The following is a 26281-nucleotide window of genomic DNA, read 5'->3' as shown; positions in this document are numbered from 1 at the left end:
ATATTATCTTTTACCTGCACATGTGTGCAGAGCTGAACTATGATTCAGCTCCCCAGCAGGAGCCCTGACCAGCCTGTATTTTGTCCATACAGCTTGTCCTTCTTTCTCAACAACAAAAAAAAAACCTTGCTCTACTCTGTGATAACGAGGAGAAATGAAACCCTCCTTGTCACTACCCTCCCCCCAGCACCACTGTCCTCTGCCCACTAGCCTCACCCGTTGTGCCCTGAAAATTAAAGAGCGTGTCTATGAGCCTTCGCTGGCCTGGCATCACTGATGAGGTGTAATCACCGTGGAGAGGCTCAGCTGCTCTCTTCACACCCTGCCATTGAGCTCATTAGGCCAGGAACATGATGCTAAAAAAAATAAATAAAATAAAGCAGAGAGAGAGAGACTACAGTGTTGCTATCACTGCAGAATTACGACATTGCAATGAGTGGAAGCGGGTATGAGTTTGGGACAGTTGCAAGCTAGTGTCATTTCCTCAGATGTGAAGCAGGGAAAAACTCATTTTCTGCTTCTGCTACTCCTGTATTCTTGCAGCCTCATCTCTTTTGCAATTACTCGCTCTATATTATGACTGAGCCCGCGCCATTATAGTCAAAGCTGTGAGTTAAGAGTGGCGAAGCAGAGAGCGTCTCTGTTTTCATTTTTTACATTTTTTTTTAATAGTTGGAACAAGAACAAAATTGTGTCCACATGTCATCTAAAAGTCTGCGATGATGGCCAATTTAGTTGCTTATTTTACATTATTGTTTTCATTCATTTTATTCTGTAGTTCTCCAGGAGGAGCCAGGGGGAGAAATAGAGAAGTGTATTTCCAATTTGTCATTTGACACCATGCTGTGCCCATTATTTCATGCCTTTGATTTCACCCTCGCATGAAGCTAACACACCGTCAGTCAGTTAAATTTCTTGCCTTTGGTGTTGTGTTGTGCAGTTCAGTCGTTAGTCAGTCGCTGCATGGATAGATAGGTAGATAGATTCCTCCATCATGCCTGCACTCATTCAGCTGTTAGTTCCACCTTTTTGGTAGTCTGTGCTGGCGTGGTTCAGATTTATAGCTCCACATAATTTACAGGCATTAAAAGGTTGCCACAATGGTGGCAATATAAACCGGATGACTCAGATGTAGTGTGCTGCCTCCTCTCTGTTGCTGCGTTTATAAGAAATAAAGCCTCGTGAAGGGATCAGTACCCTGTGCTTTTGTTGTCTGTCCCTCTCATCTCGCACATCTCCCACAGAAACACAGGTTGCCCGCAACCAGACCCCTCGTCCTGGGAGGCGCAAATCCAATTTCACACGTCTCACTCACAACAGATTATTCATGCAGGTGGGGTGAAGGGTGCTTAGGTGTGTGTATGTGTGTGTGTGTGTGTGTGTGTGTGTGTGTGAGTGCTGTGGGCATGTGTGTTGCCCAAGGGCATTTCCTTGAAGAGAAGCAAACATGCACATGCACACACTCACACATCTCCTGTCACCCCCTGGAGGGGTGTGTGTGTGTGTGTGTGTGTGTGTGTGTGTGTGTGTGTGTGTGTGTGTGTGTGTGTGGCCTTTCATTTAGCAGAGGGCCATCAGTGAGTCATTCTCCTAAAGAGCACCCTTGGGTACTTGTCCCGCTGACACACACGCAGTGGCTATGTCAGAACAAGGCTTACTGGTCAATGTTTAATGCTCCGTAATTGGTTTTACTGACCAGCACACCCTGTAGGATGCCAATGCTGATCAGAAGCCGAGCATCTGATGCTGACCACTACTGCTGTCCTACTTGGGCTTTTATTTTGAAATATTAGTTATGTATAATTCATATCATCCGCTGTGAGAGGTGTAACTGTTGTCTGGCAGTCATTACAGGGATTAAACTGTCAAGGTTAAGCTGCACAAACTTCTCTACAATCCCTTCTTCCTTCTCCATGTCTATTTAAACCTGCCCAGACATAATCACGGCATATCACCCTGACACCTGACCATGACTTGAGTGTGATTTCGATACCTGAGCGCTGAGTTTCATCTTACCTCTCTTCCTTTTTCCTCTTTACTAGAGAACCATGAGCACTGTGGAGGAGGAGCCGGATCACATGATACCATGAAGACGAGCCTGCAGGTCCTGCGCTGCCAGCTGCTGAGTGAGTGGACCAAAGGGAGGGGAGTTGGGAGGGCATCAACAGGGTGTCCTCGGTGTGCAACCAGAGGCCCAGAGCGCCAGTGGGCGTTGCAAGTGCAAAGAGAGAACAGGAAGTATCTGGGAGAGCTGTGTTACTGTCTTGCAAATGGCATTCTGACAGGCCTCATGTAAATTTCATTGGTATAATAACTGAAAAACATTAATAAAATAATAATACGAACTGCCGTGTGCCAACATACACATAAGGGTATTGAGTCTGGGTCTGACTGAGGCTCAAACATGTTTCCTCTGCTAACCATCTTGATACACACTGCTCTATCACTGCTCTTTCACTTGCCAACCTAGCGCAAGCAGCGGTGGTGGGTTGGCGGGGCACAAGGTCTGATCCAGAATTTCTCAGTGAGGAAGTAAGAGTAGATGTGCTTCAGTTTTCCATAGTTTTTCACTTTTTATCTGGGAAAACCATGTTAAACAAAATTACATTAACTCTGATATCCAATGGACGTGACATTGAACAAAAGAGCAGACATTGTCATTATTCTGTTGTGAGACAGACAAAACATTGCCATCTGATCGTTAGTCATAAGTCTTTAGAATGGTTTAATTAGTTTATTGATCAGATAAAGGTAAATAGTAGCAGGAATAAGGTGTCTTGCTAATTGACATTTCAATAGAGTGGATACTTGGAGATGCTTTTTGTAACTACAAATCTTACTTCTCTTGGTGACCTATCGGTACATGAATGAAACATCGTTCCTTTATTGCTGGAGACCCTGTTAAATGCCTTCAGGCTACCCCGGTTTGTAGATATCAGATACTGTACATACAGTGCTAAATCCCCGTATTTCTTGTTATTCTTTGAGTCTGGGCTGCTTTAGATTCAGAGGACAGGATCGAGGCTCTGGGAGTGGATGTACAAAGCTCTGGCAGGCTACCAGCACAGAATGTCACATGAATATGGAACATGGGGGTCAGGCCGGGACCCACCGGGCTCCTGGACAGTTAGCTAAACAGGCTGATGATATCTAGTATGCACCCCCAAGCTCCACCTCAGGGCAGTGGAGCCAAAGGCTGCCCTTGACAAATCTGCCTCAATCCCTCAGAAGTGATAAACTCGGACTGCACTGCTGTGAATGAAGTGCTCTACGCTGTAGCAGAGGTGGAGCAAGGTTACTCCGCGCTGGTTTTAATCTAAAGAGAGGAAGTCTGAGTCGAAGTTGCTCACTTTTTGCTTTCATGTGTTCAGCCGGAGATCCAGCTGAGTTCTGAGTTTCCTCGGACACATTACGACTCCACCAGGGGTTTGCCTCTTTACAGTGTGCAGAGCTAAGAGGCCCACCTGAGATGTCTGTGTGCAGTACGGAGACATTTTTCATTTCTCTCTCTGGCCCAGCCATCTGCAGGAGACAGATGTGCCTTAATATCCTCAGACTGCAGGCAAGAGAAGAGATGCTGCAGATAGAAGAGAACTAAGACGGATTGATCCCACATCATGGCAGGCGTTGTTTTCCTTGTTTGTCAGTGCTCTTGATACTTATGTGAGCATGTTGTGTGGACATAACACACTTGAGTAAATGGAGGAAACTTATCTTTCTTTTTCTAGCAAATTAAAATTTGTGGCAGCTCGGCTTTCATAACAAAGCCAGACAAGTACGGCAGTTGCTTCCAAGACCGGTTGGTGTGAAGTAAATAAGTGCACAGGGCTTGAGTAATCGTTCCAATCTGACTTTGTGTTGTTGCAACCATTTGTGGTCTTTTTAAAGCTGCCAACACGAGTAAAAATGTTCAAATTATCTAGAAAACGTGTCTGTAGCTTTAATGGAGTTGTTTTACTGCAGGCCTGTAATTCAGTGTTCTCCCCCAGATTCCAAACAACTTCCTGTTTAATGTTTCTCCTTCCTGTCAGATCTGTTGCCTCTGTCACAGTCGCTGTAGCTAAATCATTACCTCAGTAAACAGCACAAGGACTCTTTGTTATTCTTGTTTTCGCATTCTCTCGCCGCCTGATTCTCAGATAAACACGTCTCTGTTCAAAGCTGCTGCAACCTGACAAACAATTTGTGGAGCATTCAAACAGGAAGCCATTATCCTGTTGCGAAAGCTTTCCCTCTTATCTCGGGACTCACATCTGTAGAGCCCACCCCGCTCCGCCTTCTCCACCACTCTGCCCATCCAGTCCTCCTACGGGACGGTCCCAGTGGTCCACAGGATGTGCCCTATCTGTCTGTTTCCCTCCCCACGGGACAGACACTCTACCCAGAGTGGCAGAGGAACACACCCAAGAACAAACCAAAAGAATGTGTCTGTTTGTGCTACTGTAAAGATGAAGCTATTTATACACCCATGCATCTTTCCATGAGGCAGCGGCTCTGTCTCTGCATTTGTATAGATAGTCAACCAAGCAGTGTGAATGAAGAAAGTAGTTATTCCTAATTGAGAAGGGCTTTATTCATGAAAGATGACAAGAAATGGACACAAAGATGCAGTGAGAATAACACAAGAGAATGATTAGTTGTTGTAATAGTGGAAACAACACTTATGCATAAGTCTTTATGGGCCCCTTCCCCCAAATTCAAAAATTGTGACTGCTCATCTAACCTTCTCTGCAGCACTACTTTAAGCTCTTTCAGTGGTCAATGATGAATAAGTGTTACAATACCCATCATTACTCATCGATTGACGCATGTTCCGACTTATGATTCATCGCGTGGCAGGTGCATTTTGTGTTTCTGTGTGGCAAAAAGTACAAGAAAAAATGTCACCAAAGTGATTCACAGAAGAAAAAACAATTTTGAACATCAGCAAATGGGAACATTTAAAATGAGTCAGTTTATGTTCCCGCGGCGCAGTCTCAATAGAGGCTCTGAGTATGACGACCATGTTGAAGAGCAGTAGGAGAAGGTGGATGGATAGTAGTAATGGCAGCAAGACAAGCAGTAGAAGTAAAAGTACGGTAGGAGTTTTTAATCCACAGAAGTTTCACAAACAGTTTGTACTCACATTAAAACCTGGACGTTGCCCACGGTTTGGTCTGCAGGCCACTGAGCAGCTCAACTAAAGCAATTGATGCTTAAGCTCATTCCTCAATGAATTGCCTTGGTGGTGGTAATGAGAGAGGGACAAGTAATGCTCTTTTACTTTGCCCACCATGCAGTAAGACAGATGTAGTAGTGGTAGCGGTCTCTGTTGTGCTGGTATTATAACTAAATCAGTTGCATTAGTCGATAACCACTTGAAGTCAAACAACCCAAAGATTAGGCAGCTAGCTAATTTCTGCTGTAGCTAGCTGCTAGCTCGTAGGGTTAGTATCTGCAACAGAAACATTTTAATGGTCATAGTGGTATTACTATCAATAATAATGGCATTATTAGCAATACAAATTGTTATATTGGAAGTAGTAGTATAAGAAGTAGTACTTTTATTAGTGGGGGCAGAAAGTGAAGTAGCTGTTCTTGTAGCAGAAGTGATATTAATACTAATGCTGGTAGTAATAGTAGTAATGGCAGCAGAGGTTGCAGAAGTGTGAGTAGTTAGCGGTTTTTAGTTAGCGGTAAATGTTATTTGTAGTAATACTAACAACTGCTGCAGTAGTAGTATGAGTAGCTATAGAGGGTTAAAGTTGTAGCAGCAGTATTGTTAGTTGTTTTTATTATTTTAAATTTTATTGTTATTAATGTTCTATATTTATTTATTATTATTAGTTTAGTTATTAGCATCTGATATTGATAAGTTGATAAGCTAGTTGTAGTGCTGTAGTAGCAATAGTTGTACTAAGTAGTAGTAGTAGTAGAGGTAGTAGTACTAATAGTACTGTAGTAGTCCCATTGGTAGTGGTAATTGTTGCACAAGTGCAGTGGGTCCATTGAAGTCAGTCTGGGCCGACAGCGCTCTGTCCAGGCGTGATAATCCAATCTCACCAGCAGTTAGTCAGACAGCTCTCCAGACAGTCCGTGTGCTGATAAAGGGTTTTGTCCGCCTGAAGCTGATGGGTCTGATCTGTTTCTGTGGCTCGCTCTGACGGTACGTCAAAGCTTAGAATCAAAGCCTTGGACTACCTTCAACAAAACTCCCCATTTAAGGCTTATGATTACTTTGATTTGAGTCTGTCAGCCTTTATCCTCAAAAGTGAGATATGGATTCATTTTTGCATTAAGGGAGTGGAGCCATGGTGTGTGTGTGTGTGTGTGTGTGTGTGTGTGTGTGTGTGTGTGTGCTGCTATGGTTTGATATAGGCTTATTGGTATTCTGATGAGCACTGTAGATAAAACCGTCTCCATTTGCCCTGAGGGATTTGGGGGGAATCCCATGGAGGTTTGTCTGCTGCTGTAGAGTAGTTGTGATTAGCATAAACAAGGCTAAATGTGATCCATGGAGGGCCGGTTGGGTGGTGAGGAGGACATCCTTAATTACTGGTTATGGTTCAATGCCCAGGGGCATCTAAACCAGCACTTATGTATGTTTATCCCATTAGAGAAATAGGTGGACATATAGTAATTCCCTTTAGTTCTTTGACATTTACATCTCAGGCACTAAGTATGTATGTCGGGTATTAATGGTTTTATCCAGAGCAACTTGGGATGAGAGCACAGGCAGAGAGTCTGTGTCTTGCTCAAGGGCATTTTGACGTTGTTATTGTTGGACACACACTGTTTAAACATACATTTGTTATTCTAATACCTTCAGTCTAGTTTCATCAGTCAGGCTCATAAAAAAAAAAAAACATTCTTCATCATTCACATTTCATAAAGAAATTATTGCATAGGTCTTCATCGTGCTTTGTCATTTCTCTCCAAATCTGGAGAGATACAGCAGCCTCCAGGGGGTTCAATTTCTGCCAAGAAAATTTTCTCTAAAGGAATTCAAAGAGAGATTTTTGGGTTTTTTTCATTTTTATTTCACTTAAGAATATTGCCAAAAAACAGATGTGGCACTAAATGACCAAATACACAGAGCCATTGCTCAACCTGTTCGTAAGTGTTACAAAACCTCCACAAAGATGAGATGACAAGTTACCTACCAATATTCTCGATAAATCAACTCACTTGTGGGTTCATGCAACATTGTGGAGCAAGCCTTGGTTAGTTTCTGAGAGCTAAGTCTGAACCTGAAAGAAAGAAAGAAAAAATGAATTAAATATTTATGCTATTGTTAAGATTAAATTTTTACCAATGATTATACCCTTTCTGCAGCCTGATCCAGACGAACAAGATCATGACACCAGCTGTTCAGTTTGGAAATCATCTTTCATTTTTTATCGTAGTCTTCTGAAGGACAGATGATGCAGGTTGTTACTGTCAACAAGTGCAATCAAATCTTTTTTTTTTGTAAGGGTCAGTGCACATTAACAAACATTAACAAACATTAACAAGACAGAATTAACCAAAAAGCTGTTCTTTCATCTGTACCTGGACACATGTTTTGAAATTGAAATTCATTTATTAATTAAGTTATAAATAGATAAATAAGCAAGCAGAGCAATAATAAAACAGAACATTAATGTTAGTGAAGATATTATACAAGACATCTTGATGCTACATTATCTTACATTTAATCTTAATACAGATGCAGTTTGATTCATTTATTCAAGTGACCTTGGCCAGACTCTCATTGGATGTGTTACAGTTCTTTTCGTTATTCCCCGTCATGCTGCCTGAGCAGGGAGATGACAGAGCAGTAACAGTTCAGAAGAACAGCCTGACGAACCGTCACAAGCCTTATTGATGGATGATTTTGCAGCTTCTATTTTTGGCTTCCTGTGGAGCCTCCAATTCGAATAGTGCCACTGCCAGCTGCCCACTGCCGATGCGGCACAACCAACCTGGCTCCAGCACACACTTCATCGGCAGATTGTCGCTGTGCACGTTCAAGCCACATCGTTCTCCATAGCACGTAGCATGAGGTGACCCCTGCAAAAAAAAAAAAAAAAAAGATAAATATCCCACCCTCCATGATGAAACCCCCCCACCCCCCCTTAGGATTGATCATGCAGACAGGCTGGTGCATAAGCACTGATCGCCTGCGTACCGCACACTAAGTGCTCTGGTATGATTGATGAGGCCGGAAGAGTCATGATGCAGTGCGCTTCAACAATGCCGTTCATCTGGAATGAGGTCTTATCTTATGAGAAGATCCGGGGGGGGGGGCGGGGGTGAATGCAGAATTTCATCATCAGGAGTAAATGTTGTTTTTATGTGACTGTAGAGTCAGTGACAGCTGCTGTGGCCCCTGTCCCCTGACATTGAGTCTAATAGTGAACAATTGTTGGGACAAAGCCTGCGATGGATCAGTGCACAGGTCCCTGCTTTGCAACATGATTTATTGATGGGCCTGATGGCATCAATGGAGGACTTCAACGAATGTCACCGGCTTCCTATTCATTCAAAAGAGCCCTAATTCAGCAGGTTTATTGCATATATAGCCCCTCCCTCCATACACCCTCAGCTTAGTTAGTGGAGAACAGGTTGACGCCATTAGTCAAATAACTGAGGGCATAATCTCACTGTAATTGTACCTTGGTGCTGTTTGTCTCCATGATATTAGCATGTGCTATTCTGAAGTGATCAGTTGGGTGATATAGATAGTGAGGGCAACAGGTTGGTGTGAGTGATAACAATGTTTGCTGCGTGTCACCTTCCCAGCCGATAAGACCATATAAGTAGAAGGACAAAGAGAAAGACCTGCTATTCAATGTCATTACTGAAATCTACTCACACCAGTTACACACCAGCCCTTTTTTTGTCCTCCTTTGAGAAAAGATCCAGAAAAGTCTTGTTGTGTGCCTCGTCCCTCGCGTCATCACTACTGAAAACAGTCTGACTCTTTCTGTGGGTGTTTTTCGTGCCTGTGAGAAATCATGTCAGGCCAAAAACCATAGTGGAAAAAAAAACTCATGCTGATTAGATAGGTGCTGCTGAGCAAGACAAATGTTTCAGAAAGTGCCTACTATATTCTCACACCTTATTTTCCTTTGAATGTCCTTTTTGGTCCATGGTCTAATGTGTCTAATCCGGCCTTTTTGCTTTTGTCCATGTGTTATCACTGATGAAACGCCTCTGGCCTCCTCTTTGCGCGTTTTCTCACCCTGTCCGCCCTCACTATTCTTTCCCTTTTCCATCCAATTTTCTCACGTTCTTCCCAGTGCTTCGACTCAATAATGGATGTTCATGAAGCTCAGTTCGCTTTTTGGGCCTTTTCAATCATTTTCTCTTGTTAATTCACTCTCTGCGTCTGCTTCTCAGCTGCATGTCTTTGTGGAGGCAGGGCCAGGCTCTCTGTCTGTGTTCACCCTGCTTACGCTCTCACTCCATCAGCCAGGCGCCCAGACGCTGTGACAAATTACACCCATTTGCCTCAGAGTGCAACACAGTGCATGTGGAAAAACACATGGATACACATGTAATCCCTGCGTGCACATGCACACACATATTCACACACACGCACGCACAGAAACTCAGCAATATAACAGATACTGTATAGGTCAAAATGGACGTGTTTCTGTCTACAAACAATCAAGGACAAACTCACAGCGGGGTGGGGGGGGTGGGGGTGGGGTGGTGGAAAACACACTGCCACAATGTCATGATAGCTTATATGTGGATATTCTCAGTAAATTAGCTAGTTAGTATTTTTGTATTTGAGTTGCTGTTCAAGCATGTTTTAGATAAAATTTTAAGAAGCTGTTTTTACTAGAGAAGCTACTGCTCCGTGTCCTGTTTATTTTTTATGTATTAGACCTGTCAATTAAAGCAAACTGAGCCACTCAGTTGGTGGCAGTTTTCTAAGGGCCACTGATAGAAACCATGCCTTGTCCCTGTTTTTTATTTATTTATTTATTTACTTTTTTAAAGCCTGTTTTCCTGTGTATAGCTAGCTATTGTATAACTCTGCAGGACGTCAAAGGCTAAATAAGAAGTAAAACAAGTGAGTGATTCCTGCCAAAGTCAAACAAAGAGTCCCCACTTAAAAACATACAAAATAATTAACCTAAGAACCCAACATGAAATCTGAAACAGAGTTTAATGGCCGGTTTTATCCTCACTACAAATTCAGCACTAATGAATATATGTGCCAGATGTCTGAGTGCAAGCAAACTTAAGAAGCAAGAGTCCCAACCTCCCCTTTAACATTTTAGATGTGTTCTTTAATAAAATATGATATGACTAAACAGCAAAGTCCTAAATAAATATTAATCTCCATGTTGGTTACAGATCAGACTGAAACCACATGTTTTTTTTGCCTAGTTTCTGATCATCTGGACAAATTAGAAGAATGTGTTCCTGTTTGTGAGTGTGTGTGTGCCTGAGCATTTAGTTAGCTCATTTCTGATATAACTTAGTTTGCAAAAGGAGTCTGGGTGTGATGTTTTATTCATTAGCAGCGGAGTTTCGGGTTGCTTGCTTGTGACAGCCAGGCTCTGGGTACTGATTGAAGGTGTGACTCAAGCCGGAACACAGCATGATAATCTTCCTCGCTCTTAAATGGCCTCTGTTATCTCTTTTATCTGCTTCTTTTAGCATTGAATAACATAATTATTTCTCTCCCTTGCTTGCAGCTTTAAGGCTCCACATTACAGTGACATGTGATGTACCTTTCCTATCTTAAAAGTTAGTATGTAATCTATTATACCTATGGTTTTGTGTCGTTTTATTTATTATTCAGATTCAAAGAGCTTTATCCTCAGAATTTGTCTTAATGTGACGTTACTAATGATCAACAATAACCCAGACACTTGAGCTTTGATAGGTTGGGTTTGTCTGTGCTCCGCTTCCCTGCCTCAAGGATCATCTCAGGAAAGACGAGCAGTCATAAATCAAGGATGACCATGTGTGTTATCTCCTCACATATGGGTCTGGAGTGGAGCTGCATGGATTAGAGACGTGACAGGCTTGGTTAATGGAAGACAGGGCCCGGATCCTCTATCCTGGTAGTCTGTGTGATTGAGTATGGAGGAATATGATTAATGATTCAGAGGCTGAGTTTAAATAGTCAGTGCTTTAGGGTTCTGCTGTGGTGTTATTTAAATCCCCCAGCGAACAAAGAAGAAAGAGAGGGAGAAGCTTTATGGTAAAGAAAATTAGAGATTACTGATACTGACTAATGCTCGAGCTGCTACTTTTGTTCCCTTTTTCATAGATGTTCAACAGATTTCTCTTCCCACCTCCTCTCTCATCTCCTTCTCCTCTCCTCTTCTCTCCTCTCTCTTGGAAATGGAAACTTGGTTTCCATAGCTACTGACGGAGCAGCGTAGTTAAACGATGGCCACAACATCTAGGTCACATGGGTTGCTTTAGACTGTGTGTTTTGTATGACTCTTGTTTTTTTTAGGGGGGGGGTTTATGACTGTCAAAACAATGCAGCCTTGATCACTATACTTACAATTATTTCCCTCCAGAGCCCTCAATTCTAGAAACCTCATGAATACCCACCTCTGCAAGTCCATATATTAAAAAATGTTTTTGTCTTGAGGCTTTTCTTTGACACAAGCAAGATACCCATCCAGGACCACAGAGAAAGACTGTTGCTTATTATCATATATTTCTTGACAGTATACATATATTGTGGCTTTTATGCATGCTCTTGAATAGCTTTAAAAATGGGGGTGTTCAAACTAGTCTTTAATAAATGCCTTTGGCATTTCTGCACGGCTGCACAGCTCAGTATAAGCATTCTTTCAGTGAGTATCATCAAAGGATAAGGCTGGCAATATTCTACATTTTTCTTATTTTCAACAAATCCCATTAAAAACAGTGAAACCAACAATGAACTTGATCCTACCAACAGGTATTGTCTGTGTAGCCAAAGCCTGATATATCTTATTCCTTTCTGCCGTAGAGCTCCATTGGACAGCATGTTCTTTCATAACTGCAAACACGGGCACCCTGGTGTTTTTTTAATCCTTTTTAGGCCTGCTGCCATAAACGCTCAGAAGCAAACCAAAAATGTATTACTCCTCAGCTGAAAATGGTCCCCAAAGAATGTGCTATTTCTTCCTGTCTGAGTTACATTTGATAAAGAATGACAAAAAAAACCCAAAACAAACGCAAAGCATATTTGTGACCTATCTTCATCTTCAATAGGAATGATTTGCTTTGGGGCTGAGTGCCACAGACAGGTTTGAGGAATCAAAACATGTTGAGAGGCAAGCTAACGCATTGTTGGTTTTTGCTCTCTTCATAGGATTTGTTGACAATCAGAAAAGTACAGGCTACTACCAGCCTCATGCTTTAAGCAATAAGTTAATAACAACAATAATAAAATTCATTAATTTCACATTCTCACACTGTCTTCAGCTTATCGTCCTGTGGCAGGAACATGCTACATAACCTCATTCAGACAGGAATTTAAATGATGGCAGCTTTGTGTTAATGCATGTTCTTTTCTCAGCTGAATGCGTAGAAACGACTCAATGGGAGCTCCGCTAATGTGTCACATTAGCCGTGTTTAACAGTGTCAATAAAGGATGGAGGGGAGGGAGCAAAGGGGAAATTAATAAACCCTTCCACATCCCTCCCTCTATGACTTTCTTGCTGTCTGGATAGCATAATAGGACCGATATTCCCCACAGGCACCTGCTAATGGCTTGTCACTACACAGCCTCCTTATGGGACTGAGCTCAGGAAAGAGAATCTGTCAGGCTCTCTGAAATGGTTTTAGCATGCTAAGTAGGCTATTTTGACACTGTGACTAATAGTCACAGTGTCAAAATAGCCACAGTTTGTCAACTGTGTTCACTGTAAAAATGTCATTTTGTGTCTTACTGGGCAGGAGAACTGACATGTTTTTGGCAATGCTGGATCTTGATAACAAAGGAATATGGAAAATTAACAAAATTATTAAAGCTGGCTGAGGAATAAAATAATTAATCTCATCCCATTTTATACTTTCAGTGATTTTTGTGTGGTGTTATTTGGAAATCAAAATCAAATAATTCCTTGTTATTTTATTATCCTGGGGGAAAGTGAGCTCACTGAAGCATTTAAAACTGAGACAGCTGCCACCTCATCCGTGCATGGTTACACACAGTAGAACCCGTCTAGTGAATAATGCAGTTAATAAAGCAATCTAGTTAAACTAGGTGACTGACAAACACAGTGGTTCATTAGATTAAAGGCTGAAGGGTGCAATGAATGCGAGATAAGGCTTTGTGTCTCGTCTGAACACATGAGCAGTCAGTTTCAGCTTCCGTGCTGCGCTCCTGTCTCGCTTTGCAAAGCGGGATTCGTGGGAGAAACGATGCATTGGTGGACAACATGCTGAAAATACACACTTACATGATGAATCTAAAGGATGTTCTTTATTATCATGTGCTAACTGTCAGCTTTCTGTCTTTTTCTCTGCAGGTGTTCTAGCATTCCTAGCACTGCTAGTAGGACTGGTGTCATCAGCACAGGAGCTGTACCTCGGCCAGACGTCCCAGGACTCTGTCTCCATGGCAGCCGCCCACAGCAACCCCCTGTCACCCCCCGAACCCCCGCACCTGAACTGGCATCAGGAAGGCTCCAGTAGTGGGGAGTGGTCATCCAAAGGTGGCGCTCAACCCACAAACATCATCCTCCCTACTGTCGCCTTCCACACGTCAGCCTGGCTTCACACCACCCAAACCTCCAGCCTGGCCCATGAAGATCCTCCTATTCATGACACAAATAGTGTCGCCCTGAACACTGTGAGCACTGAAAGCTGGGTTAATCAGCCCCAGGAGCCGAGCTCTGATATTGTAAACCAAGGCCACATGCACAAATTGGTCAGGGTACCTCAAGTCCATAACCCAGTTACAGTCAGCACTAACCAGGCCAGCAGCAGCAGCCCTAAATTTCTCAGCACAGTGGTCCCAAATATAGATGTAGAATCTACTGGCAGAGGTGCTCCAAACCCCCTGGCTCTTATGTCCAGCTCTGGATCAGACAGAGGAGATACGCTCGCCGCACACCATGTAGAGCCTCAGAAGTTGAGCGTGGAGGAACCCACTAACCCCAGCCACCATGTTCCAGATCTGCACCCCTCCTCACTGTCCCTTTCATCAATAGATGATGACCCTGCGCTTGGCCTGAAACTCAGAGAGCATGCTCAGGGTGTCGCAGAGGTGGCTGCACACCACGCCATCACCCTGAGGGAGGTGCATGAGGCAAACGAGACCCCCACTGATGGACTGGTGGTAGACCCAGAGGCAAGGTCTGTCTCCCCAGTCGAGAGCCCACCAGAGAATCTAACTTCCACTGCGTCCACTCCAGCCCTGTCCACTGCGCCGAGCCTCAAAACACAGATTCCCACAGTCGGCCCAGACAACCACACTGCTCCCAGTGAGACCACCACTGAGGAGGGGCATGGTCAGGTTGTTCGAGGTAACGGCACAGACAATCCCCCTCTGGGACGCTCGTTGGGGAATGTAACTACATCTGGAGGGCTGCTGTCTAACAGCAGTTCAGTCGAGGAGCCCCCTGCTCGGGGGAACAGTTCGGAGGCCCCTTCCACAGCCAGCAGGAACTTCCTGAACAGGCAGGTGCCTCCCACCACCCAGGAGCCCTGGACACCCAGCAACAGCTCAGGCCCCACCGTTGACTCCCCGCCGTCCCGCATGACCATCTGCTTGAGCAAGATGGACATTGTGTGGATTGTGCTGGCCATCAGCGTGCCTGTGTCCTCGTGTTGTAAGTAAAGTCAGAGCAGCTGGCTGACCTTGACTTGATTTTGAAAAAAGTCCTATACAAAGGAATAGTTTGACATTTTGAGAAACTGGCTTATTTGCTTTATTGGTGAGAGTTAGATGAGAAGATTGACACCACCACATTGACACCATCTCAGCATAAAGACTGAAGAAATAGTCCAACACATAACCCAGTGTAAAATTACAACTTGACATTTTTATACTTCAGTGTAAGGATTAGACAAACAAGATAAAATGTGTTCATTACTGTTGATGGGAGAATTTTGTTACCTTTGGACGACAGGTTGGCTGTTTCCTTTTGCTAAGCTAAGCTAATTGGCTGCTAGCTGTAGCTTCATATTTTACTGACAGATAAGAAAGTGATCCGTCTCATCATCTAACTCTTGGAAAGAAAGAAAAGTATTTCTCAAAATGTAAAGACGATTCTTTTTAAGAGAACTTTCTTTCTTTTGACAGAAACCAGACAACCAGTGTTTTTATATCAAGCACTTTAGGCACTTTATTTTGTTTTGTGGTTTGTTAGAGATGGAAAATAAGTATATTATTTTCTTGTATGATTCCTGAACATATGTAGCTGCCATTTGTTTTTGACTGACAGCATAGTTGTTTCAGTTTTAACTCAAAATGACTACAAGGCACATCACCAGTAGCCATTTCTAAACATTTCCTGGTGGATGTTTTTTCTTTCCACCACAGTTTATTCTACCAATGGCATATTTTCCAGAATCATGACAGCCGCTACCTGAACAGCTCGCGTGGGCGCTTCCAGAGGCTATTTGAAGCAGCAGCTCTGCCAACTACTGTACTAACCCTCATTTTCCTTTTCCTGCCTCCGCCTGCTGTAGCTGTGCTGTTGACCGTGTGCTGTATGAGGAGGAAGAAGAAGTCGTCAAGTCAGGAGAACAACCTCAGCTATTGGAACAACGCCATCACCATGGACTACTTCAGCAGGCACGCTGTGGAGCTGCCCAGAGAGATACACACTCTGGAGAGCGAGGTACAAACTACTGGCACAGTGTGTCTATTAGTATACAACACTACACACTCAAGTGGTGGGACATTTACTTGATGTTTCACTATCAGTCAGCAGAATGGTTTTAATGAGTATGGAAAGAACAAGAGGATCCAATGTCCAATCTTCCCTGTCAGCAAAGCCCCGAGGCCTGCTGAAGTGCACTTGAGCATGACACTGTATTATTACGATTTATAGGGATGCTACCCCTGCAGGGAAAATGTTAGATCCTCCTGATTTTTCACATCTAATATTACATTGAATTTAAATTCAGAGAATGGCAAATCCACTTGATGCAATTTCTCTGCAAAATATCCAACCCTTATACCAACCAAATGTGTAGGTACAGGCTAGTAATATGCCATTATTTAGCTGGTGTGATGATCATTATTAGTAAATTATAAGTTAATTCATTGTGAATTAATGAGAGTGGGTTTAGATGTTAAACAACATACAGTGCTGTAAACACGGGTCATATTAGGTTGCAGGTTAACAGTCTTTATCAATTCCCTCGGTCTACATTGATTGATGGGTCTGTTTGAGTGTCCTGCACCAAAAGGTGCCCAGTCGATACGAGCTCCCAAGACAGCAACAGCAACATGATGATCACTTAGCAAATCGTATTTAACAGACCCACAAATTCAAAAGGGGAACGTTTCAAAAGGTTGGGTGATCATATCAGAAATGATGCAGGGTATTCTGTCTTTTCGGAAATCTCGCCACAACAAAAATCTTGTTAAATCATTAAAAAGCCAAAAAAGCACATTTAAGATTCTTAAACTGAATGACACGAAGTCATTGTTAAGAACACAGCTGCTCTTCAGGAATGTCTTTTATATCTATGTCGAATGCCAGTGGAAGGCATACCAGTTCCTAATATACCTCCTCAAATTGTACATATTTAAAATCTATGTACAGGATTGTAAATCTCACAGTCCGTCCTATCTTTGACCATAGTTTGTCTAAAGTTTAGCACTTTATGCACTGTATATTGTACGGTATATTTATGATTTTGTGACTGTGCTCTTCTTTACATATTTCATTATTTCACCTACAGTTTTAGAGGATGATTTGGCTTCATAAAGAGACAATGTTTCTCATATTACTTTAAAAGGCCAAAGGTTGACATGCTTGCCCAATGATAATGGATTCTAGCTGTGGAACAGCTCGTGCAGTTTTTTTGGTGCATTACAGCACCATCTGTTGGATGTTGTAGTATATGACAGTGATATGGATTTTTAGTAAGTTATTAAAGCTGCAATCTCCCTCCTCTTCTTTCTGATATCATTTTGATTAATCATTGCTTTGTTCAGTTTGCATGGTTGTTATAATCTTCTGTCCAGTGACCATTTCACTCTGTGTGTCTCCTTTCTTTTATCCCTCGACCGTTGCACTATTTGCATTCCTTTGCCGCCTGTGGGGGCATCAGGAGAGGGAAGCTGAGGTTGGATCATGTATAGGATGCCCCTGGTGACACCCAGGTGTTGTTTTCCCCTGATTTTCCTGTCTCTGTAGAGCAGCAGCCTTATAGCTTCCCTGGTGCTATAGGTAAATGAGAGAGCTCTGGGGGAAATTATCCTAAACCTTAAATGACAGTATTAATTTGATTTGATTGGATCCTGCTGATAAAAATGGCCTCATTCCCGCTGTAAAACAAATTATTTTGCTTTTCACACCCCCCCCTCCTCCGGCACTGCCTCATTACTGCTGACTCACCATAAACACCCCCCACACACACACACACACACACACACACACACACATTAAGTTCCTCTGTTACCTTGTTTTTTCTGAATCATCCCTCCCTTTTGTCTCTGCAATCACGAAGCTTTTACATGTTCTGCCTCCCTTTACATCTCTATTCATCTAGCTTTGTCAGATATCTTTGTTCACTATCGCCTTTAAAAGCCCCGGGGTCCACAAAACCCATATGTTTTTATTCCGTTCCCTTTCCAAACTAAATTGTCTGACTCCGCTCCTCGCCTGTAGACTGACTTAGATACAGTAGACTGCAGCGTGTGCCTTAATAGGGAATCACAGCTATTGTTTAACAGTTAGCAACCAGCGTTAATTTTCTCTCCGTGCGTGTATGTGTGTGCATTTGCAGGAGCATGACACCTGTCTACCCCCTAATGGAGACTACAGTGGCAGCAGTGTGGTCCTGGTTAACCCTTTCTGCCAGGAGACCCTCTTCATCAACAGAGACAAAGCTTCTGCCATCTAGAGACAGAAAACGAGAGACACTGTTGGATTCTTCTCTCCTACTCCCCCTGCTGTTGTTGTCTATTTTATATATGTGGTAAATATTCAGAGACTTTGACTTTATACTGTATATTATAAACACAAAGAGCAACCTGAAAGGAGAGTGATGTAAACAGACACTATTTACTATGAGGATGCACCTGCATATTTTTCTGATGTACATTTTCTACAAAAAAGGCTTAATTGTGATAAAAGGTTTTTATTGTCTTTATAAAATACAGAGTATATGTGGTTTTGTTTCTTTACAGTGGCTTGATGGTGAGTGCACTGTGGATGTTGCCACACGAAATCTGCTTTAGAGAGAGAAACGTGCTATCGAAGCATTTAAGCTGTTCTTTGTAATTTTATTTTTCCTTTTAAAATCAATCCCAAAATACTTATAGCCTGTTGAACTTGAATATAGCACCTAAAATATGTACTTGCAAAATACTGTATATGAAATCAGGGTCTGTATTTATCAAACTTCTAAGAAAGCTACGAATGCCATCAAGTTTGAGAACTGAAATGTGAGAGTGATAACCGTCATGGACAACTCTCAATTGATCACATGATTAATTGTATGTATGCTCAGGGCAGGATTGGCCAATCGGAGACAAGGATTTAACCTACATCTGCCCCATTGTTCATTCTTTAGAAAACATCCTTATATTTTCCTCAATGATATATTAGTATGCATATGTGATATTGATTTTTTTTAAAGTTCTTTTTCTTTGTGTAAAATCCTTTTTAGTATCTCCAGTAGCAATTAAAATCTGAAGGACAATATTCTCATATTTTTATAATATACAATATTTTTTATATAATAATAATGATATGTAATAATATATTTTATTTATAGAGCGACAGAAAAGAACAAAAAATAAAATCTGAAATTAAAAGCAGGTTGAAAAAGGTTACAAGTACAGGATATACTGTATATGTACTGTGTATAAGGATTAGATAATAGGATATGGGATGAAATATAAACAAAAAGATAACAACTGGAGGAAGAAAGAAATGTGCTGATGCTAGAGAAGGTACATAAGAGACAACATAATATAATAAGAATAATTTAGTACCACACTAACAAGTGCAGACAATGAAGATGCATGGAAAGTGGCTGCAAAACAATATGAGAGCCAGTTTGTTGTTTGCATCCTATCATATGCAAATGGTAGTCTAAACCTACCTGATTATGACTTAGAGTTAGCATATTTTTCATCATGGATGATGATATTGTCACTTTAAAACACGACACAGAAGGTGTGTGTTAAGCTGCGTCTCTGTACTGAAATTTTCTAGGCTGAAGGTCACCTCTTTTATCCAATTTAAAAGGACCTCTCTTTAAGTTAAGAGCATTTTAAGTCATAAAATAACTGATTAATTGGTTTTATTGTTAAGTTTGAAAGAAGGAGTAAAAGTGAAGGACTTTAAGTTTTATTTCTCAGCAGTTTGATAAATACGAGCCCAGATTTTAATGGTTAATTGGAGTGGACTATTTGGATGATATGGGGTCTACATCTTGCAGTTATGAATGATGGTGCATCTGTCAGTCAAATGGAGCTGACTTAAAATGGCTTTCGCCCTCATGTGTCACCAGCTTCTCTTAGGAGGGACCACATAGATGTCTTAATTCTTTATGTTGGCCCTTTATATATCAGTATGTGTATGTGTGAATGTCTCGTTCATGCATGTAAGCATACTGTGTGAGTGTGCAGTAGCGTGTGTAAGGGTGGACGAATGAGTTGAAACGTGCTGCCCCCTTAACCAAATATCACTGTTACTTTAAGTCAAACAAGACTTTGTATCACTTTCAGCGTTTGATCTGTTTCTCGGTGTGTGTCTGTTTGTGTGTGTGACCCTGTATGTTTGTCTTTCTGTCTGTCTGTCTCTTGTCTGTATCGTGGAGTGGCTACTGGTTATAGCCCAGTTTGAGAAAGATTTTCTCAGCACTGTAGGAAACGATTAGACCATCCCTTGCTACTAGAAGTGTCTCCCTCCATAAATAACGTGTTTGTCCATGCAATGCCAACTGTGTTTGTTGAAATGTTGAATGATTGTCAATCAGTTGCTGGACCACATAATATGTGTTAGAGGCTCTCAAAAATCTTGACCAATAAAAACACTGAGACAAAAAATGTATGCTGAATATTTACTGTGAGCACATACAGAGGCGTTTGAATATTTTGTTCAATTATCGAACCTGTGGTCCTTCGATCTTCTGTTTTACTTTGCATTGCTGCAGTTTTATTCAATAATCAATGCTGCCTGCCTCTATTGTCGCTAAAGATTTTCTGCATTGTGCGATGTTGTTCTGAAATCACTGATTCAAGCGGTGGTGGTGAATAACACGGTTAAACATATTGATATTTCCTGCATTGGATGCTCACAGCTGGGCTTGTTGTTTTGCACGCTGAAAAAGTGGATATTTTACAAAACGTTCAGTGGCACGGTGGAGCAGTGTTCAACATTATGTATTTTTTGTACTGTAGTATACACTGTACTTTTTACTGCTGAGCAATAAAACAAACAAAAAACACTGACTATTCTGATTGGTTGACTTCTTCTCTTGAAAACTGAATTTAATCAACAGGCACACTTCCTCATATTTTGCCATGGCTGACTGATTTTGGACAGTTAAGTCCAAAACAGTGATTTCAAGCAATAAACCTACAGTACGTGCGAGTGAGATATCACACCTGTTGGTTATGTAACAAAGCAGAGTAAACAGTCTTGCTGACCACAGCACATCCATTGATGTAGTGAGCTGGAATTTTCTCTTTGTGCTGCATCTGGTCAAGTGACCTCCGGCCCTGGGAATATGACGTCAGTTCATTAATCTGTTTATAAGCCTGCTTTACTGCTGAGGAGAGGCTTGATTTGACGTGAGTGTTTTGTTTTTTTTTACATTTGAAATCACGCAAAACATGACAGTTCAAGTTTTGACAGTTTCTTTTTTGTGCCCCCAAAGAGTTAGAATTACAGCAGTTTAAAGTTTCCTCTATTAAGAATCATTTTTGGAGGTTATATCCAGTCAAAATAAGTTGTGTAAACAGCTCAGTTTGTCTTTTAAACTCTATCGATTTAGAGTTCCTGATTCACCCTCCTGCTTTCTAGACAGACTGTGTACATGTATCCAGTCCACTCAGGGGTGTTTTTCTTCTCTAACTAAATTATTATGTTATTGCATTAATCTGGCCTTAAAATTAAACAAAGCATTGCTTTTACTTACAGGCCTATTCAAAAACTAAATCCTGTCAGTTTTGTTTTGAGATCCATATGACAGCTCAAGACATTTCAACTCACCAAAAATGAGAAAACAAAACTTACATACGACAGCTGGTCATACATGTTTTTAGATTTGATGGTTAATGATTTTAAGTGGAAGCAAAGTGCCCTGCTGGAAGGGGATTTCCCACAACCTGGTAACCCAAAGGTTGTTATTACTAATGAATGGCTGGATTAACCTCCTAGGAGGCCCAGGGGCAAATGTTTGTTGTTCAGTCCCTGTGGAGCCCCCACAACACTATAGCTTCACTATTTCTCCAGGCACTCAGAAACCAACCAGTACTCTACAGTTGAAATGATGAGTTTACTGACAGAATGTGTTTGGGAACAATTTTGATAAATGATTAAAATTATAAGTAAGTTTTTCAGCAAAATGCCAAAAATTCAATGGTACCGACATCTAAAATCTGAGTATTTTTTGGTTTTCCCGGTTTTTTATATATAGCAAACTCAACATCTATAAGTGAATAACCCCTGAACAATCAAGTGATTACTGATTATCAAAGAAAAATAATTATCATATGTATCGGCAATGAAAATAATCGCTGATTGCTGACTTAAAGTTCTCTTATGATGGTAATAATACTACTTTGCCCTAGATTTTCTGTGTGTTAATTACTTGACGCAAAACAATGGAGGCCATTTGGTAAAACAACTTCAAAACACATGAGCACAATATGAAGTGGAACTATGTGGGCCTTAAAACTAGATTTAGACACAGATACCCTATTCAAGACCTGGTCCACAGGACAGAGGAGGGTGGACGCACCATAGAACCTGGGGCTCTGGGGCCCCTTGGCCAGTTGGTTGTCTAGCCTTGTATTTATGGTTTATTACCAATCTGTAAAGCATAAGTAAATGATTTATTTACCATTAATAAAACCATGAATTGCAGTTTATAAATTAGCCTTTATAAATGGTGTGTTATCAGAAAGTGGTACCAAGTTAAATTTAAGTTTTTCATTTCATTTTAAATGTTAAATTAAAATACAATAAAAAAAACAAAGTTAATTTAAACCAGCTAACATTGCGACTTTTATTTTTTTGTGTAAGGCTCATTCTATATCCGGTTCGGGGTAGAAGTCTTTCCGGGTAACGGTACAGATTTGTCAAATAGCCCGTGCATGGCATGGTTGACAGGATAGCTAACGATTCGGTTAGGGAACTAGGGTGGACACTTTTATCAGCCTGAAAAAGAAGTTAAACTGCCAGAATAAGGAGTAACTCCGTGTCTTCTTCCCGTTTGACCAGCTGTCCTCACCCTGCGAGAGTGCGTTTTCACATTTGTCATTGCTCGGTTAGCTAACTACTTAACATTACTCTTTGAAAATGGCGGATCTACCACCGGAGAAGAGCCTGGACGATTTCTTTGCCAAGCGGGATAAAAAGAAGAAGAAAGAAAAAGGAAAGGGCAAGGAGTCCGCTGCCGCCGCCACGTCGGCTGTGATGAAAAAGACCAAGAAGGAAAAGGAAAAATCGGCGAAAAACGAGAATCAAGACGCACAGATTGAGAAGGTAACCAACGCCACTCTCCGGTAACTTTTCGCCTCAGCAACGTCTTTTCCACGCAGCAGTGTCGTATCAAATTTTGTATCCCCGTCACAATTTACCCCCTCCTTACATTTAGCCTTCTTGCTGACAGCTCGCCAACATTTCTCAATTGATTAAGGAAAACCACGGATAGATGCTTCAACATGAGGGTACAACGCCGGTTGCTAGCTAGCATATGGTTTACCCTGGCACACTTTCTGACGGGTAACAAAATTCAGCATAGCACGTCTTTTGTGCTTTTCTTTCCACCCTTATGTTTATGTGAGCGAGCTGTTAAAGTCGGTCAATGACGTAACATCACATTTTAAGACCATAAATGTAGCTATCACCCTGACGCTGGCCTTGTGTTTGCATGGAAGCTGTCATACCCCTATTTTGAATCGTGGCTTTCCAGCTAGGCCGAGCCGCCATTTGTCACAAATTTTTTTTTCTTTACCGGGGTAACACCCTTTTTAGGTTTCAAATCACACGTAGGTATGGATAAGTGACTAAATTAACTTACTGTATCTATCATAAGGTTAAACAGCTTGTCACGCTGGTGTTTAACATTGACCCAACCTGTTATAAACTGTGTAAAAATATCTTGAGAAGAAATTGGCCAGAGTGCAGATGTTTTCCAAAGAAGAGCATTGCCCACCTAAATTGGTATGACATTATCATGTAAATTTATTGCAGTGTTCTTTTGAGTTAATGTTTCCGTCTGCCCAGGAGGACGAGGAATGGAAAGAGTTTGAGCAGAAAGAAGTGGACTACAGCGGGCTGCGGCTCCAAGCTTTACAAATAAGGTGAGAGTGAAATATGTTTTTGGCTGTCATGAGTCCTTGGTCGCACAAGTTCTCTTTTGCATCTCAACCTTGGTGCCATCAATTGGGGGCCAGTACGGACCATGGCCCCTATAACCCATTTCCAACATTTGAACAAATAAGCAGCAATATAGACAACATTTTTAAGAGTTTTAAACTTTCTTGCACACACACATTGCTTTAATGTAGCTACCACTGTGCAGTACCTCAGATGTGATGTTATGGCAGTTTAATTAATCTAATAATAAAGCTATACAAGACTACCATACTATTGAGATTGATTCACAATGCGGGACTTATTGTCATGCACTCACAGTTTATAAACATAATTTGACTGAAAACAATCTGTCAGCAATTCCATATTACCTTCTAAGCTTAAAATATGTACAAAAACTGATTAAATTTCACTACCCTTATGTTACAAGCAAATCAAACAAGCCTAGATAACAATGTCCTACCAAAAATGTTGGCCACCAACAACCAACCTCTAAATATCTGAATTGGACATAAACCTTTAAATTCTAAAGCAAATGTGTTGATTACTGCCATTCAGGTGCATTTAAACTACACAAAGTGATTTATGGAGGTGGTATGAATGCAACTGAAAGGCACAAATGGAGACAAATCAGAAGGATATTTGCTCTGTAGGTACTTTGGATTGAGGATAAAATGTGTTTGCTCTAGTTAAACTTGGTTATGTTTAGTTAGTTTTTAGTTATAAGACTAGATGAATGGATATAGGCAGAAAGGAAATGGTCTGGAGGAGATAACATTCCTCCTCCAGACCAAATCTTTTGAGTTCTCACTGAGAACATATAAGCTGCTAAACTGCGTACTATTTAGTTGATTAACCCTGAAGGTCAGTTATGTCTGCCACCTCAAAATTTCCACTGTCCCTGACTGGAGGCACCTGTGCATCTCATCTCTGCTCAACTGCCCGTCTGGTTTTTTTGCAGTGATGAGAAAGAGGAAGAGGAGTATGAGAAAGAGGAGGTTGGTGAGGATGGAGAGATCATTCTGGTCAGTGGGGACAAAGTGTCGGGACCCTGGAACAAATCTGGAGCTGCTCCCCCTCCTCCTCCACCTGTGGGTGAGTAAACCAACTTCAGCCCCCATTTCTTTTACAAACTTCAGTCCAACAAAAGGTCTAAGGAATTAACAAGGGTTTTAAAAAGGGAAAATATAGCTGTTTTGAAAAGTTCAAACTGTAACACTTGTATCTAAACTTCTGATTATTAAGGGTTATATAATTTTTAATTTTAATAAGGATCCAGAAAATCTAGTTTCCTTGTCTAATTGATGTTATCTCTGTGCTTTCAGAGGATGAAGAGGTGCCTGAGGCGAAGCCTGCTGGCGTATATCGCCCTCCAGGGGCTCGGCTGACCACTAACAAACGAAGCCACACCCAGGGACCTCCAGAGATCTTCAGCGACGCACAGTTCCCCTCTCTACTGGCCACTGCCAAGCATGTGGAGACACGCAAGTAAGTGAAGTTCAAGTGATAATATTTTGTTTAACATGTATTTTTGCGTGGTTGAGGTCTTGCTGGATGCAAACATTTTATTTTCATAGTCAATCTGTCTATTAAATTAATCTTTTTGATTAATTGTTTAGTGTATAACATGTCAGAAAAATGCAAATTGCAATTTCTCCAAGAAGTCCAAGGTGAAATCTTCATATTGTTTTATATCTGAAGATATACAGTTTATAATGAGATAAAATGCTCACATTTAAGTATGTGAAATCAGACACTTTTGACTGTTTCTTGATGACTTAGAAGATTGGTTGATAATTGTGGGCAATTCATTTTCTGTCAGATTAACTCACCAGTTGTTTCAACACTAAATGTATACATGTCTGTCTTTTAGGGACAGAGAAATGGAGAAGACCTTTGAAGTTGTGAAACACAGGAACCGTGGTAGAGAGGAGACCGGTGGCGCTTCTATGCAGCACTTGCAACTTGACAACCAGTACGCCATCCTTGGGGATAAGTAGAGCCGCTCCCCTCCGTCCCCAGGCCCCTCCAGCACGGTCATGCCCAGCCCCTTGAAGGAAGCTGAACTCCAGCTGTGTGGACTGCAGTCCTGACAGAGCTCACGCTGCCACCATCACCACACTGGTTACTCACACAAACACACAGCCCTGTATACACACACACACACACAGAGACACACACACACACACACACACACACACACACACACACACACACACACACATATATATGCATTCATACACAGTAGTACCACTGCAGCACATACACATACAGTCACACTCCCTTTAAATAGATCACTAATACACTTCACATACATTTGGTTGGCAAACCTGAGGGACTGCATCTGAAGGGGCTGTTGAAAGATGGAATAATTGAAAAGGAATTAGAAAAATACACCCAAACGTACAACACTGCAGCAGCAACAAAAGATGACGTAGTTGTCCTTTGTGGATTGTACTCAGAGCAGCAGTTGTATGGCGCAACTTCTCTCTGGACTTCAACTTGCTTCAATAAAGCCACAGAGGATCGAAGAAGACTTTAGGCAAGATGATTTTACAAACTTCTGTGAAAATATCTATTTTTTTGCAAGATCGCTATAACCCAA

General features: G+C 41.5%; 2 protein-coding genes across 3 annotated transcripts in view; both read left to right on the top strand.

Moving 5' to 3' along the window:
* Window positions 1-20582, top strand: part of tmem108 (transmembrane protein 108) — a 45501-nt gene extending 24919 nt beyond the window's left edge. The window contains exons 2-5 of the mRNA XM_056364710.1: window positions 2043-2126; window positions 13465-14769; window positions 15632-15783; window positions 17906-20582. Of these exons, the coding sequence (XP_056220685.1) occupies window positions 2087-2126; window positions 13465-14769; window positions 15632-15783; window positions 17906-18022 (1614 nt within the window). The 5' untranslated portion in view covers window positions 2043-2086 and the 3' untranslated portion in view covers window positions 18023-20582. The remainder of the gene's footprint in view (window positions 1-2042; window positions 2127-13464; window positions 14770-15631; window positions 15784-17905) is intronic.
* A 1835-nt stretch (window positions 20583-22417) lies between these two features.
* On the top strand, window positions 22418-25907 carry cdv3 (carnitine deficiency-associated gene expressed in ventricle 3). Of its 2 annotated transcripts, none has more exons than XM_056363986.1 (5): window positions 22418-22842; window positions 23590-23663; window positions 24638-24771; window positions 25002-25164; window positions 25550-25907. In XM_056363986.1, exons 1-5 carry the CDS (start codon window positions 22657-22659, stop codon window positions 25674-25676), a joined length of 684 nt encoding a protein of 227 aa, XP_056219961.1. In that variant the 5' UTR covers window positions 22418-22656; the 3' UTR covers window positions 25677-25907. The 2 variants fall into 2 exon arrangements, with proteins under 2 accessions (XP_056219961.1, XP_056219960.1); XM_056363985.1 differs by having other exon boundaries at window positions 23587-23663.
* The last annotated feature ends 374 nt before the right edge of the window (window positions 25908-26281 follow it).

Source organism: Seriola aureovittata, chromosome 20 (genome assembly GCF_021018895.1).
Source record: "Seriola aureovittata isolate HTS-2021-v1 ecotype China chromosome 20, ASM2101889v1, whole genome shotgun sequence".
NCBI classification, from domain to species: domain Eukaryota; kingdom Metazoa; phylum Chordata; class Actinopteri; order Carangiformes; family Carangidae; genus Seriola; species Seriola aureovittata.
This window is presented reverse-complemented; position numbering and strand designations above follow the sequence as displayed.